Source organism: Paroedura picta, chromosome 9 (assembly GCF_049243985.1).
Source record: "Paroedura picta isolate Pp20150507F chromosome 9, Ppicta_v3.0, whole genome shotgun sequence".
In the NCBI taxonomy this organism is placed as follows: Eukaryota; Metazoa; Chordata; class Lepidosauria; order Squamata; family Gekkonidae; genus Paroedura; species Paroedura picta.
This window is the reverse complement of record NC_135377.1, coordinates 32,441,671-32,457,953: the sequence shown is the minus strand read 5'-3', so window position 1 is coordinate 32,457,953 and position 16,283 is coordinate 32,441,671. Positions and strand designations below refer to the sequence as shown.

The 16,283-nt window shown below is 39.0% G+C and overlaps 1 protein-coding gene across 7 annotated transcripts in view; it reads left to right on the top strand.

Moving 5' to 3' along the window:
* The window catches only part of PREX2 (phosphatidylinositol-3,4,5-trisphosphate dependent Rac exchange factor 2), a 125,333-nt gene that overhangs the window by 22,653 nt on the left and 86,397 nt on the right, over window positions 1-16,283 (top strand). For 3 of the 7 annotated variants that reach the window (XM_077352209.1, XM_077352208.1, XM_077352215.1), the window contains exons 2-6: window positions 7,723-7,794; window positions 7,874-7,996; window positions 11,499-11,603; window positions 12,924-13,025; window positions 15,004-15,165. In XM_077352209.1, the coding sequence (XP_077208324.1) occupies window positions 7,723-7,794; window positions 7,874-7,996; window positions 11,499-11,603; window positions 12,924-13,025; window positions 15,004-15,165 (564 nt within the window). Of the gene's footprint in view, window positions 1-2,624; window positions 2,644-5,975; window positions 5,994-7,722; window positions 7,795-7,873; window positions 7,997-11,498; window positions 11,604-12,923; window positions 13,026-15,003; window positions 15,166-16,283 lie in introns of those variants that run through there. The other 4 variants (XM_077352212.1, XM_077352213.1, XM_077352211.1 and 1 more) reach the window with 4 other exon arrangements.

Below are 16,283 nucleotides of genomic sequence, written 5' to 3'. Positions count from 1 at the left end.
CCAGTTCTTACAGGCAGAACACTATATGCTCAGGCACTTTTTTGGCCGTTTAAATCTGTCCCATAGGAACAAAGAGTGCAGGGATCTTTGCTTTTCTTTGCACCCAAGGTGAACTCTATTTATTTCTTTATTTCAAAGAAATTATATTTGCTTCTGTAGTAGAACAGTCTTACTCTGAATTCCAGGCCCAATTCTACCCTGCCACCCAATGTTTTTTAAATACCAGAAGAGGCTTTTCTCTCTGTTTCTCCACTACTGTGATGTGGACTTTGTAGGAATCGCCCACAGGAAGGGCAAAGACTCTCACTTTCCCTCCCAAGTTCTGAGGCCTTACCATTGTATATCCTGCTTTCTAGCATCTGATTATCATTGGGACAGTTTACTGCCTTGTGCACCACTAGAGGAGTAGCCACTTGCTAACTGATTGCCCCTCCTTTTTCTCCTAGTACTCCTTTTAAAATAGTGTGTTCCAGACAGTGGAGGTCTATGTGGTCCAGAGAACCATTAACAGTATCAAGAGTTATAAAGTATTTATTAAAAAGAAGATGTTTGCAAGCATACTGTCAGCACAGCACCAGACTGAGCAAGAGATTCAAAAGAAAAGGTTAAAATGCAATTCCTCTGTTCCTCTCTCTATACACGCCCTATCTGAATCTAAATATAAGGCAGGCTTCTTAGGGCCATTCTGCACAATGACCAATGTTGCTAAATGTTTGCAGTATGCAGAAATGCTATATTTAATAGTGGAATTTCATCATTCCGCATACCTTCAATTCTAGTGGAATATTGAAGTCCCAGTAGCAGGACTTCATTCCCCACGGTTTTCCGGTCTCGCTGGAATCGCAACAAAGGAGGCGATATTTTTCTGTGCTTCTTCCCACCCCTGGCCATCAATCAAACAGAAAAGCCAATTAACTGTTGTGTTCGTGCTCCCAAAAAGCCCCTTTCCCTTTAAAAACTGTTTTTTAAAAACACAAAAACACCAGTAGCAATGAGTATTTATTAATTCAATGTCTCAAGACCTTTTTCGCTAGGGTAGGAGCTGGCACTTAATCGTTTAAACACTCTTCAAGTAAAAAAATATCCCCCCCCACGGGTGCAATTTCTGGCCAAAATTATGGGCAGTGTCGAACTTTAAAGACAATTGCAGAAGGGATCTTTGTTTTACTGTTAAGCACTTCTGAATTGCTTGTGGAGGGACTTCAGCTGGAGAAGCCTCGCTTATTTGTTGCTTTCGTCGGTTTAAGGAGGGGGGAATGGCGATCGCATCTCCGGAAGCTCAGGGGCAAGAGCTAGGAGGGACATTCTTTCTACCGCTGTTTTGAGAATGCACATGTCTTTCGCTGATGTGTTCCGGCTTGTGCTCAGAAGTGTAGTGTTTTTTTCAGGGGGGATCTACTTTTATGGATTTCCCCCGAAGCGCTATAAAATTCCGAATGTTGCTGGAGTTTGGTGGGAGTTTTGTGGTTTATTTATGACATCATGCGGAATGTTAAATTAATAGCGTTTACAAAAGGTAAGACTTCGGGTACATTTAAGTTGTGCGGAATGGACCTTAGTTTAGAAAGCTACCAGATGTTCTACAGGGTTTCCATTACTTCAAAGCCTCTTTTAGGTGTGCAGGCCAGCACATGGCATTGACTGCCTCCCATAGACCTTAGGAAAGAGTTCTGTCTGCCTCAATGGAATTAGCACAGTTATTTTATCTTTTCTGTTTCTCCTCCCAACAACCAGGTCAGACCAAGTGTGCTGCTTAGCAGGAGAGACTGTTTTTAAGGTCAATTTCAAACAGCCTCTTTCAAACCATTTATACTTTATACTGTTTGATTTTGTCATTTTGTACCCATTCTACGATTTATATTGTTTTACATATTTTACATGCCAACAAGTGTACTGATTGATTGAACTAAGAAAAATAGCCCAGGTTATTTTCTCCCTGTATACTATACTTTGGATCCAAATTGGGCCCTATGACACTTCTGGACTGAATTCTCATGGAGGTGACACAGATCTTGTGGGCATCCTGCTGCAAGCCCCTGTGGCATTCATGCGGTAGGGAGTCCTAGGCTTTTCAGCATATAAATATCTTTGGAATTCTGGTGGGTGCAATCAGAAAATGGTTGCTGCAAGAGGCAGAGCCAGTCACAGAATGTCAGGTTATGCATAAATCTAGTAATAACTATTCAACGTTTCAGGAAGAAGGTCTGCTTAACAAGATGCCTTTTGAAATGAACATGTTGTTTAAAAACATTTTCTTGTATATACAGTTTACTTTGAGTCAATCAGTGAAGATCCTTGTGCAGTGGTATAAGCAGTTTAAAAAAAAATCTGCAGTGCCAATCAGATCTCCACCTGGCCCTGTCCATTTTTAAAAGCAGTTGGCAGGCATAAGGAAAGGTGTCAACAGGTGCCATGATACCTGTATGCATTGTATCTGTTTTGCTGTTTTTCTAGTTCTACTTAGTATTCATCAGAAAAACGTTTAGCATTATCTACGAAATACTTCTATGTCTGACTGAGTTGGTTGTGTGATAACAGGATATATCTTAGTCTGTTAGGCAAGCTCTGCTGTTTAAAATTCTTTATTGATTCTACAGGTTGTAATTACCCCAAAACTGGGAATTCTTTGACTGTGTATGAATAGTAAGTGTCATTTCTTTATTGAAAATTGTAACAAAGAAAATATTTATCCTGGTGTTCACTGAGTTGTCAGACATTGTCTGCAGCACATCATTTTCTTACTTGCAGGGAGGCAAATATATAATTTTATAACTTAAATATAATAGTTTTGTGTAGTCTAGAAGTGTGCAAAAATATTTTTTGGGCTACAGTGTATTGGACCTGAAATATTTTTGGTATTTCTGAAAAATCCTGCATCCTGATATTCAGATCCAGATTTTCCCCCCCAGAAAAATACTGATTTAAAAGCAGCCAGGTTGACTCTGAGGCTGGCATGGCTTCTCCTACAGTGCAGTTTCAGGAGAAATTGGCTATAGCATCTGTATGTGAAATGGAGGTCTCACATGCAGACCTAGCTGGGAGGGCTTCTGCAGTGCAGTTGAAACCATACTACAGAAGAAGCTGGCCCCAGGATTAGCACATGGGAGATTCTGGTCTGGCTCCTCTTACAGATCAGTTTAAACCAAATTGCAAGAGGATCCAGCCCCAGCTGAAATGGTACAGAGCTCTCAGCTCCTGCCACACCAGCTGAATATCAATTAATAAAAGCTGGAAACATGGACTTTTATTTGGGCTCAGCTATATTGGTAGTTGATCAGATTCTCTGGTCTGTAATCAGCTTAAATAATACTGAAAAATATTGGTAATAATACTGGACCCTATTATCCCAAATGATAGTATTTGGTATTTCATGTCTTGCAAAAAGTTGTCAAGCTTTGGTAACAATTTGGGATTATTTTAATGATACAGGAATTGCTTACAAATATTTGACATATGAGTCAACTGCTTTCAAAAGGGCCTATGAAGCCATGACCATGGAATTTTGTTGAGTTTTTTTGGCATGTGGCAAGGATGGCTTGACATTAATTGTATCAAAAAGCAATCCAGAGTAGCACAGTAAATAGGAACAAACTGGGGAAAAATTCAAAAAATGCTATATAGTGAAAGGTGAATAAAAAAATAAATTGGGAAATATTTGGACTAATCCATGAGATTTCCTTTAATTAATCTTGGTCCAATCATTATCTCCCAATCAAATTTATTAATGAAGTTGCTGTGACAAATGAAAGAAATCATGCTTCCAATCTTGAGTTCCTGCACGAATAAAGAGATAAAATATATAATAGTATACTAGGTTGATGTCCTTCCATTATGGCAACATAGATTTTGGTGAATAATTGTGATCTTGTAATAGTCACATAAAATATTAATGTGATATTCAGCTAGCTTTAAATATGAAGCTATAAAACTATTTTATATTATTTGCCTCCTGAAGTATATTAAAAGGTGAAATGTGTGTGGATACTGGAAAAAAAAGAACTCTATCAGTATTTTTCTGCATAAAGTGTGATAGAAACTTTAATTACATGCATGAGGTGAAAATATTTCATATACTACAGATAGATGGTAGTTGTTTAAGATTAATGTATTAATAAATTGCAGAAAGAGGTCATTCACCAATATGGGAAACTTATTTCTAGTGTTCATGTTTTATTTACTGTGTAAATAGATGAGTCATAATGAGCATTTGGTAGTACAGTATTATTAGATGCCAAGTGGACAAACAGCTGAAGCTTCCAAGTGGACAAACTGCTTGTTTTGTTCACAGGATTCATTGACTGATACTTTTGTCTGTGGGATTTTCAAAGAAAGAAGTGAGGCCAAATCAAGCTTTGGATGGCATGCCACTCAAACATTCCTCAGATCTTATGATCTGACAGTGTCACAGACACTGATGTTAGAGGACAATTCTTTAAAATGTTTAAATGGGAAACCTAATTCCTTTTTACAAACACTTACTTCCTGGGGTTTATTTTGATTCAAATAACACATTTAATACTACAAGGTGTACTGATTGAAAGGACAATTTTATCACCGTTTCAGTAGCAGCCTCTTATCTATCAAAGCTTCTTGATTGTAATCTTGAATGGTCATCTTTTTTTATAGACAAATCATCAGCACAGGCAGATGGTCAAAAATGTATAAACCATTGCAAGGCAATTACCAGATTCAGCAGGCATTCTTACAAAAGGCTCTCTCAAATGATATTACGATCAGAAGATTTACTTCTTCCAGAGGGCATTTTAGCTTTGTGCACTGGAGGGGAGAGTTGCTGATTATTTATTGGAAGCTTTTATTTTTATGTTGTATTATATCATCTCTGTATTGTTATATTGTTTTATCCTATGGCTTTATATAGATATTTATATTTTCAGCTAGCTTTTAGAGCTGGGTTATCATACATCCATTGCTTTTGCTGAGAGTATTTTATATAGGATTATTTAATTCCTGGTTTCTATAAGGCACATTTTTATGTGTATGCCACCATGGACATGTTATTAGAGTGGAAGGATATTTTAACAATTTCTTAAACACACTTAACTATAATTCATTAGAACAAAGTGTGACAATTATCAGAAGCCCCTAACTATATGTTTCATCCCACACTTGAAATGCCAAACGTGGGACTCAGAGTTGAACCTAGAAGAAGAAGAGTTGGTTCTTATATGCCGCTTTTCTCTACCCAAAGGAGACTCAAAGCAGTTTACAGTCACCTTCCCTTACCTCTCCCCACAACAGACACCCTGTGAGGCAGGTAAGGCTGAGAGTGCCCTGATATCACTGCTTGGTGAGAACAGCTTTACCAGTGCCGTGGTGAGCCCAAGGTCATCCAGCTGGCTGCATGTGGAGGAGCGCGAAATCGAACCTGGCTTGCCAGATTAGAAGTCTGGACTCTTAACCACTACACCAAACTGGCTCTCAATCCACTTTATCTCTACTATAAGTAAAAATAGTAGAAAAAGAATTGTATTAACAGATGGAATAGTGTATCTAGGGATGGAAAGGCCTTAATCAGTAGAACCTATGGAATAAAAACATGGGAACATTTTGTGAAGGAATAATAAATTCTATGTCTTATTGGATATGTACTTCCGGATTTATACTAATAGGCTAGATTAGAATCATTACTGTAACATAGGGAGTAGTGTTAGTGTCCTTGGATAGAGGGTTGTGTGTTCCTTTTTGTACCATCAGTGCTCTAGCCAAGCATGGGAAACAGGTGGTCATCCAGCTGGTGAATTATAGAAAGAAGAGACTTTTTGTTTAGTGTTAGAACAGCAGCATGATTGGATGCTTCTCCCTGCAGTGCTGGCACAGGTTAATGAACAGAAGAGGGGATGTAGGAATCGGGCTTTTTTTAATGTATTGGGAAACTGCATTTTTGCTGCAAGGTTAAGGGAAAGTACAAATAGTCTTGAATAGTTATGCTCTGAATTTAACATACATCTATGATGAACAAACAGTGACACTATGTAAGTATTCTGTCTTTAGCATGATATATGCTATTAGGGGCTAGCAATGCCAAACAGCCTCATTTATAATAGAATAACTTGATACAAATCAGATCTGTGATAGCTGGGACCCGATGGGTTGGTTAAGGCAGAGACCACGGTAACTAATGGTGGTTTTTTCCACCCATCCTAACCACATCTATCTATACCCAGTGTTCGGACAGGCCGTTAAGCTTTTTAAGACCAGTAGGTCGGACAGGCCATTAAGCTTTTTAAAATTATCTTCTTCACAAAATAATTGTTGTTCATAAAAAAGCTATAGACTGCTTACTAACTAGTGAACATGCTTAGTCTTTCTGTGCTGCATCTGGAGGGCAACTAATGCACATGTGAGTATAATATAGTTATATCATGTCTTATAGGTTCATTCTCTATTTTTTAAATTAAAAGTAAACCTAGCTGGGGTGGCCTGTCCAGTAGGCAGCCCTAGGTAATCCTCTAGAGTGCCTGGTGTGAAGAGGTGTCAGCCATTCCTGTCACCTTTATAACCCTTGTCTGGCCAACTCATCTGGCTTCCCATTCAAGGCATTGGGAAGCTCTGTCCCAGGAGGTGCAGTAGATCAGGAAGACTGATCTTCCATGGGTGGGGCAGGCCTGGCCCTCCTCTGCTGTGCCTTGCTTGACTGGAGGGGATTGAGAAGGTGGGTAGTGGCATCCTGCTGCAGTGTGGGGGTGAGGAAGGTGGGTGCAGTGCCTCATTGTGTCATCTGACATAAACCCTATCAAACAAAGCCTGAATCATGGATCAAGTGGCATATCAGGGCACAGGTTGCAGCAGGTCAACAAACACATATGATTCCCAAGCCACTGAGCTGCTACTTTATTTTTAAAAAAAAGAACCCTAAGAAGATAAACTCCCCCTCTCACACCACTTGTATTCAGAAAATGAGCAATGGTCAGGAAGGATATGTCTGTATTACACCTTTCCATCATTGGTGTTCATCATCAGCCTTAATAAAATCAGTGTAGCTTCGGTAAGCTATCCTATATTTTTCATGCTGCTAAAACTGTCTTTATTTCCTATATGTGATTTCTGATATTTGGGTGTATCATAAAATACATGTGTAGTAATTTAAAATGTTTTCTATAGTGCCAGTTTCCTGTATTGGAAATGTGTTTTGTATGCATTGTGCTGTCCTGCTGAACTAGATTGTCCATAAAGATACATATCCATAGTTTTGTTTTCTGTCTTTCTTTTATGTATCCATCTCATGTTTGAGGCATGAGTCTGCAGAGACTGTGCTTTTGAAAGTAGTAATTCTATTCAATTCTTGTTTTCTTTGTTTGTGGAGACCGCCAAAATTATGTATGTCACTGTGCCCTAAAACTGATTGGGAAAGAAGAATGTTAAAATTATAGGCATGAATAAGTACGATGTCACCAAAACCTAGTTCTGTAAACTGTGTGAATTCCAACCATTCGTTATGGAAAGCCATGTACACTATAATGAAATAATGTGACCCTAATTCTTGATTTCTAACATTTACCTTTGAACATATCTGGTGCAGCTGTGAAGTTCTTTGCTTCAAATATGCTATGATTGTTAATTCTATAGTATTTATGCCTGTAGGTGCATATTATCATTTGATATACTTGATGAATTAAATTGCCTGTGTCAAAGCTTCTTATAGTATTGCCACTACAGGCTTACTGTGAGTAATCATTTGCTGATTTTCTTATTATTTTCCAGGCATTCTTTCACAGAATGATGCAATGGGCTGCTTCCAAAGTTGATAAAAATGTTACAGAGGAAACAGTTAAGGTTTGTAATTCATTATTCTCGCTCCTATTTTACTGTTGTTTGCTTTTCTTTATTTATATTCTGCATTTCTTAATTACAGATGCTGTTCTCAAATATTGAAGATATTCTTGAACTGCACAAGGATTTTCTGTCCAATATTGAAGAATGTCTACGCCCTGAACCTAATCCTCAACAAGAAGTGGGAACCTGCTTTCTTCACTTTGTATGCCAATTTCAATCATTTAAGCTTAGTATTTAATTGATATTACTCTCTTCAACTTTTTACTGGAACAGTAAATTGCTGGCACAGTAGTGCTTTGAGAACAAAAAGGATTTGATTGCATAATTTTAGGTCTTTTAAGGACACTTGGAACCTGAAATCACTGTTACAAGAGAGCTCTACAATGCAAGCCTAAGCAGAGTTACAGCCTTCTAATTCCATTGAAATTAATGGGGTTAGAATTGAGTAACTCTCTCCAGTATTGCATTGTATTGTGTTATTGTGTCCTTTCTGTAGGGATTGTATTTTTACTATGGTAGTCTTTGGCATGCTTTGCAGGACTGAGTAATAATGAATTTTGCAAACACTACTGAATTGATTTCATATTGTCAGACAGATACAGAGAACAGATACAGATATAAGATACATATTTAGCATGGAGGTATGCAGCAGTGTGTGACCTCTGCTGCTTGTGTCTATGTTAAGTATTAACTCCAAATCCCCAAATACACAGTTTTGCAGTCTTAAATTTTGTTACTGTGCTGAAGTAGGTTAAATAAGAGCCCATCCTCAGGAATCCTGAGGTTGAATAACAGGTGAGCTATCAGGATGCTGTTTTAACTTGCGATCTTTTATAGGCAGGGGATGCTGGGTTATTTATTTATTTATTCATTTGTTTTAAAACATAAGAAGATCCCTGCTGAATCAGAGCAGTGGTTCATCTAGTCCAGTATCCTGTACCAGACAGTGACTAATGAGTACCTCTGGAGGGCCGATAACAAGGCATAGAAGCCATGACATTGATGAAGTCAAGCAAAATAAAGTATTTTAACACCCAATAAAAGGTCAGGTGGAATACAGAGTTGACAGTGGTGACATTTAAAAAAACAGGCTCTTGAGAGTTATAGAAGCTTATTTGCTTAATTTTAGTTCTTAATAGTGAGAGGCTTTTATATCTGTGTTTTCCCAAACACTACAGTCTTCTTCTTTGAATTTCCTTAAACTCCACTGGTTTTCCGAAGACTGGTAGCTTTTGTCAGTATCCAATCTCCCTTCCTTTGAAACACTAGTCTCCCTCTAACTTTTGAGGTATCTAAAGTAGCATTATTTTACACTAGACCAGGAAAATCCTCAGAGCAAATTTCCCTTTTTAACTGAGCAGGGATTTTTCGTCTTTCCCCTTGCCTTTGGCTTCACTGGGAGTCTGAATCCACTACACCAAATCACTCTGCCAATGCCAAACACTACTCCCAGTTCTCCTGTCTGTATAGAACTGCTTTCAGCTTAGTCTGAATCCAGATTCTTTAGTCAGAACTGTGTTTTTTGACTAAAATCTCCTGAAAGTAGATATTCAATAGCTAGGGAATATCTGCACATCAGTAAAAATATTGTTACGCCTATGGAATGGTAAAGCGCTAAATTATATTGCACCTCCTCACTTTTTTGCTGTCTCACCTTTGTCTGCTGCCTTTTCACACATCTCACCCTTCTCATCTGCTGCTGGAAAAGGCGGCAGAGAGCAACGTGCCTTATATGTATCATGCTTCAGCCTGTCAATTAATTCAGGCAACCAATCCTCTTCCTCCATATTTTGATGCAATTTAAAGGTCCCGCCATGCCCACTAATTTTTTAAAAAATTATACTTATCCGTTGCAATGCCTGTGCATGGAATCATAGATGCATACTGCTTTTTTTAATGCTACCCCTTATGGGATCATAAGAGCCTCTTGTGGCGCAGAGTGGTAAGGCAGCCGTCTGAAAGCTTTGCCCATGAGGCTGGGAGTTCAATCCCAGCAGCCGGCTCAAGGTTGACTCAGCCTTCCATCCTTCCGAGGTCGGTAAAATGAGTACCCAGCTTGCTGGGGGGTAAACGGTAATGACTGGGGAAGGCACTGGCAAACCACCCCGTATTGAGTCTGCCATGAAAACGCTAGAGGGCGTCACCCCAAGGGTCAGACATGACCTGGTGCTTGCACAGGGGATACCTTTACCTTTACCTATGGGATCATGAGTCCTTTGATAAATTAATATTGTTCCTAATTTTGCAGGAAGAAAACTTTAGAGAGGCATCTGGCATCACCTACATGCATGTTCACATGTAAAGGAATTGAAAGCCCCTTGTCCATCTCAAGGACCTATTTTGGACCACTCCTTGGCTGAGTTGGCCTGGACTCTGGGAACTGTTCAGACTACCACGTGCCCTTTAGATTTGTGTCCTTCAGGGCTAATTAAGACTGGCAGTGAGGAGATCTGGCCTCTCTTCCAGAAAATTATCAATCTATCCCTAACTTCTGGGACCTTACCAGAGAGCTTGAAAGAGGCTGTGATTAGAACACTTAAAAAAATCACTGGACCCATCCAACCCAGTTAACTACCACCCAGTTTCACACCCAGCTCTTTCTGGGTTTGTGATTGAGCATGCAGTTGTAGAACAGCTGCCAAGCTTCCAGGAAGAAACATCACCTCTTGAGCCTTTCTAGTCCTACTTCCAACTTTGCAGTTGGGTTGAAATGACTTTGGTTGCTCTCATGGACTGTCTCTGGAAACAGGTTGACCTAGGTGGGTTAGCACAGCTGTTACTGTTAGCCCTGATGACAGTGTGACATGGTCAGTCATGGACTAACCAACACATGGATTTAAGGTGCGGCCCTTAATTGGCTGACATCTTTACTCCAAGGTCAGGGACAGAGGATAGCGCTAGGGGAGAGAATCTCCCAGTGGCATGCCCTAATATGTGTGGATCTGCAGGGAGCTATTCTTCCCTGATGTTGTTTAATATCTACATTTGCTGTCTTGCTCAACTGACCTGGGGCTTTGGACTGGATTGTCATCAATATGCTCGTAACACAATATGCTGATGACACTCATCCATCTACACCTACAGATTATTTGCCCAGATGTCTGGAGGCTGTGATGGACTGACTGAAGGTCCATAATTACAGGTCAGGAAATAGGGAAGAAGATGTTCCTTTAGACACCATGGCCTTCCTAAATAATAACCATAATTCTTCTAGTGGTGTGAACATTTGCCTTTCTAGCCCTAGAATATCTTTTTATTCTAAAAAAATTGGGAGTTTCTCTGGCCAGGATTATGTATTTAGATGTTACTGAACTATAGGCACTCCAGATTTCCAAAGCTTCTGCAAATTTGACAAAATCCCATATCAGGAGATGGAAAAACATTATTCCTGTTGTTTTCCTCTTTCTCAGGCTCCTACAATGATGAGAGTTTATCCTGTCAGAAAATAGCAATGTCACACATTCTTTTCTACCTAATACAACCTTTTAAAAAGAGATTTGTTAGGGAAACCAGTGTGCTAGGAGGTTCTTGAACAACTTTAGGGGCCAAACTATTTGGCTATTTCTAAAAGGTAGAAACTGAGCTCATATATTTCAATAATTCATCTCTTTAGTGGTTTATGCTATGTTATTTATTTTCAGTTTCTAATAGGCTTCAAAAATTATTAGAACAAAATGTCTAATACAAAATCTGTTTTGCCTCAGAAAGACAGATTTCGTATCTATGATGAATACTGTAGTAACCATGAGAAGGCACAGAAACTTCTGCTTGAACTCAACAAAATAAGAACAGTGCGGACTTTTCTGTTGGTAAGCTGGTATTGTTTTATATTTTGCACTCAAAACTATAGGCTGGTGTATTTGTTGATACCACTTATTTTCTGAGTAACAATCATGACTATGGATCAGATGAACATCAAAGTAGTGTGTTCAGAGAATCTGACTGCATCACACAATCAGTGCTATCTCCTGACAATTTACGAAACAAAAGTATAAGCCTGCCTAACTTGAATGTACAGCATAATGTACTTAATGACAGATAACGAGGAATAATACAGATATTGCTCAATGCTGTTCATTTCCTTGAGTACAGTACAAATGTCTCTAGCATCTTGCTGAATGCTGACAAGCGTAACTGTAACATAATAGCAAATCGATATTTTTCATTTTAAATATTATATTCTCTTAGAAATGTTATCTGTGTACTGGGGAAACTGGTAAGGACAAGGAGGTTCCCAGTCATGTCCTCTGAAATGTAAAATATCTACCTGCTGAATTCAAACATAAAGCAAAATAATGGTTTACTTTAACCATTGTGGATTTGAAATCATAGTTTTTATCCTCAGTCATTCATATCTTCATTTGCCTTGAAGAAGCTGGTTCATCTGCCTTTGTTGTTTCTCTGGAGCCCTGGTGGGGATATTGCATTGCAAGATGGGTGGTGCTGGGAAAAAAGCCAGGATGAAGCCAGGATGTCTGACAGGATGTCTGTGTGCACGTAACGTGAAATGGTATTTAAAATTTTGTTAACCAACCAACCACCAGTATGCTATCCAACCAGGGTTTAATTAAACATGGTTTAAAACCATAAAAGAGATGCAATATATACAAAGGATGTAAATAAAATCAAGACAAAATCGGACACAGAGTTTCTCCCTGCTAAACCTAATGAGTGTGTATGTGTAAAAGGGAAAAGGTGCTGCCAAAATTGTGCAGGCCTATGGACACTTAGGACTTTAAAAGTAATAACTAACATCTTAAATTGAACATGGGTGAATAATGGATGCTATTATAAATATACTCTTGTATTTAGAGGCATGCCTCTGTTTATAGGTGCAAATTTTGCACCTGATAAAATTGCCAAACCATTTTCATTGGCTGCTCTATTTAAAACTGATTATAGCAGTCCCTTGGGAGGTTACCATAATGTGGGCTGCTATGACTGGGCCACATAGCTTCAGTCAACTAATAAAATGAAGTTGGCAAAAGGCACTCCTGGCGCCCTCTGAAAACCTAGTTAGCAAAGCATGATTCATGAGCACACTTAGGTCAGTTTTTCATGAGCTCACATAGCATGTCTGGAGAATGATAAATTCAAGATGATTTTTAATTTATTTACCCCATTTGTAGAACTGCATGCTGCTAGGAGGACGCAAGAATACAGATGTCCCATTAGAAGGATACATAGTATCACCAATCCAGAGAATATGCAAGTATCCACTTCTTTTGAAGGTATGCATTTTTTTAAAAAAATAGTATTATACCTAGAATAAGGTTGATACATAGGAACGTTTTGAGTCTCCATGAACTGGTAAGTAAAGCTAGATGTACCAGTTGTCCTACAGGATATGGAATGGCATAAAGGTAGAGGTAAAGGTATCCCCTGTGCAAGCACCGAGTCATGTGTGACCCTTGGGGTGACGCCCTCTAACGTTTTCATGGCAGACTCAATACGGGGTGGTTTGTCAGTGCCTTCCCCAGTCGTTACCGTTTACCCCCCAGCAAGCTGGGTACTCATTTTACCAACCTCGGAAGGATGGAAGGCTGAGTCAACCTTGAGCCGGCTCATAGGCAGAGCTTTCAGACTACATGTCTGCTGCCTTATCACTCTGCACCACAAGAGGCTCTGTAGGAATGGCATAGTATAGCCCAATCTCGCAGTTAGATTGCTGAAGAAAGCACTCAGAAGCTAAAGAAAGCTGGCACTTGGATGGGAGACCACCAATAAAGCCTCTGTGGAGGTAAATAATGGCAGTGCTTCTCACTTGCCTTGAAAGCCCCTTGCTGCTGTCACCCTAAGTTGTTTGGTTATGACTCAATAGCACCTTGTGCTAGTGTATCACTGCATAGCACAGAAAGACAATGCTTAATAGAAGGCGAATGAATGCCTTGTGCAGATTACTAGCATCAGTGAGGCCAGACTTCCTCCAATAGCTTCCTGTTCAATGCAAGTGCTGCAAGTGCTGACTCTTTGGTATATTTATTGCATTACTGCAAAGAGGTATCCTAGTATGGCATAGCAAAATAAAACAAGATTCCAGTGGCACCTTAAAGACTAAAATTTATTTTAGTATGAGCTTCTGGGAATCACAGCTCACTTCTTCAGATAGATATATGAAGTGAAAATCACAATGAGAATTAAGAAAGCTCATGTTGAAATAAATATTTTTAGTTTTTAAGATGTTGGAGGACAGTTCTCCAGATACCATGGACTTAAAAAAACCCCCAACAACAACAGATAATTGGGTTCCAGATCAACTCATGCCTGAATTTACCCTAGAAGTTAAAATAACTAAACTGTGGCTAATCTGCTTTGGCCTTGTCATGACAGGATGAGACAATTGGAAAGACAATAATGGTAGGAAGAGTTGAAGGCTGTAGGAAAATATTTGATGGCACATAACACGCCACAGGACTTCTCTTGGCATGGCCATTGTTGAGGATGTGACTGATGTGACTTCTGATGTTTTAGACTGTGATTGTACGGCTGGCATTCATGATGCCATTGGACAGGGAATTATGGCAGGTCAGTGATGCCATCCAGTGGCTTAGTGCTGTTACACTGAGATATGCATCTGTTTAACCTGTCAGTGAGTTTATGAGACAGGGCTGTCCTGCCCCTCTCTTGGTAGTAGCACTTCCATTGAATTCTTTACATCATCAGACTCTATTTGATTGGGTCAAGATGAAGATTTGTAGAATTTCAAGAATGTCACATGTATGTCTGCTCCTTGCAGGCCATGAGTTTGTGCACCATGTTTTTCATGCTTCGGTCATTCACTGATCTTTCCAGTCAGCGTGATGGTCTAACCTTATGCATGCTTATTTTGATTCAGTGGAGTGTATTTTCAGGTAACTCTGCATAGAACTGCTGCTAGAGTATGCTATTGTCTGCTTTTACTTCCTTCAGCAGCTCTTTGTGACATTGTGTAAATGTGTGTAAAATAACACGTGACATGGGAGGAGGGTGCAAGGAAATGCCCCTCCCCCTTCTTGCAAGATCCACTAGCAGAAGACTGAGGGTATGATTTCCTATGGTCATTGTAGACCCCAGTGGTCTTTTGTCCATGAAGGTTCCTGGCCATCAACATTCACATTTGGGTGGCTCACATGGAGTTACTGGGGGAAGAGAAGACAGAGAAAGAGACATCTCATCAAGTGTGTCACAGTTTCCTGTTGAGAAAATAACATTAATTTCATTTTTTTACAGGAGTTGTTAAAACGCACTCCCAAAAAACATACTGACTACTCTGCCTTAATGGAAGCTCTCCAAGCAATGAAATCTGTGTGTTCCAATATAAATGAGGCAAAAAGGCAGATGGAAAAATTAGAGGTTTTAGAAGAATGGCAGTCACACATTGAAGGATGGGAGGTAATGTCACAAAATTTGTCATTGTATCTGAGGTAGAAGGCACTTAGAAGTCTGTCTATTGTACGTTTCTTATATTCATTAGCACATTATGTAACATTGAAATTTAAGAATTTGATTTCTTCATTCTGTCTCTTGCTGGTGGTAGTAATATTCTGTGAGCTTGTTCTGTCCATATCCAGATAACAGTTGATGAAAATTGCAAATTGTATGAGGCAGGAGAGGTTTCCAGGGACTGCTGCCTCAAACTCATTGCTGTACTGATGACTCTTGGCACTTACCTGCCCTCCCCAACTGGGAACTGATTTGTCTACTCAAGACACCTTGTATATTGCCTATTCTCTAGTTGATAAAATGAATATCCCTTCCCCTTTTCTTTCCGTTTCCCTGTATAATATTTTTAAAGTATTTGTCATGTTTAAAATTTTGGTTTCTAATTTACTTTCATGTTAATTGGCACATTATTATTATATTATTTGTATTTATTTATTTTAAAAATACAGAGGCAAAAAAAGAATAACATAACACACCCAACAGTAGAAATATCAGAACAAAAACAAAGAAAAAAATTCTACTAAATACATACATTACATAATACATAATACATAATACATAATAACACTCACATTTTTTAAATATCTTTAGTGTCTGTTTTTGTTAGGCATTTGGTTGAGCTGTTTTGTTCCTTACTTTTACATTCAATTTTGATCCTTTGTTTTGTTGTGGTTCTAGTGTAATAATGCCAAAGAATGTTCAAACTACCGCACCATTGCACTAATTTCTAATGCTAGCAAAGTTATGCTCAAAATCCTACAAGCTAGGCTCCAGCAATATGTGGACCGAGAACTTCCAGAAGTACAGGCAGGATTTCGAAGAGGTAGAGGAACTAGAGATCAAATTGCCAACATACGCTGGATCATGGAAAAAGCTAGGGAGTTCCAGAAGAACATCTACTTCTGCTTCATTGACTATGCTAAAGCCTTTGATTGTGTGGAGCACAACAAATTGTGGCAAGTTCTTAAAGAGATGGGAATACCAGAGCATCTTATTTGTCTCTTGAGAAATTTATATGCAGGTCAAGAAGCAACAGTGAGAACTGAACATGGAATCACGGATTGGTT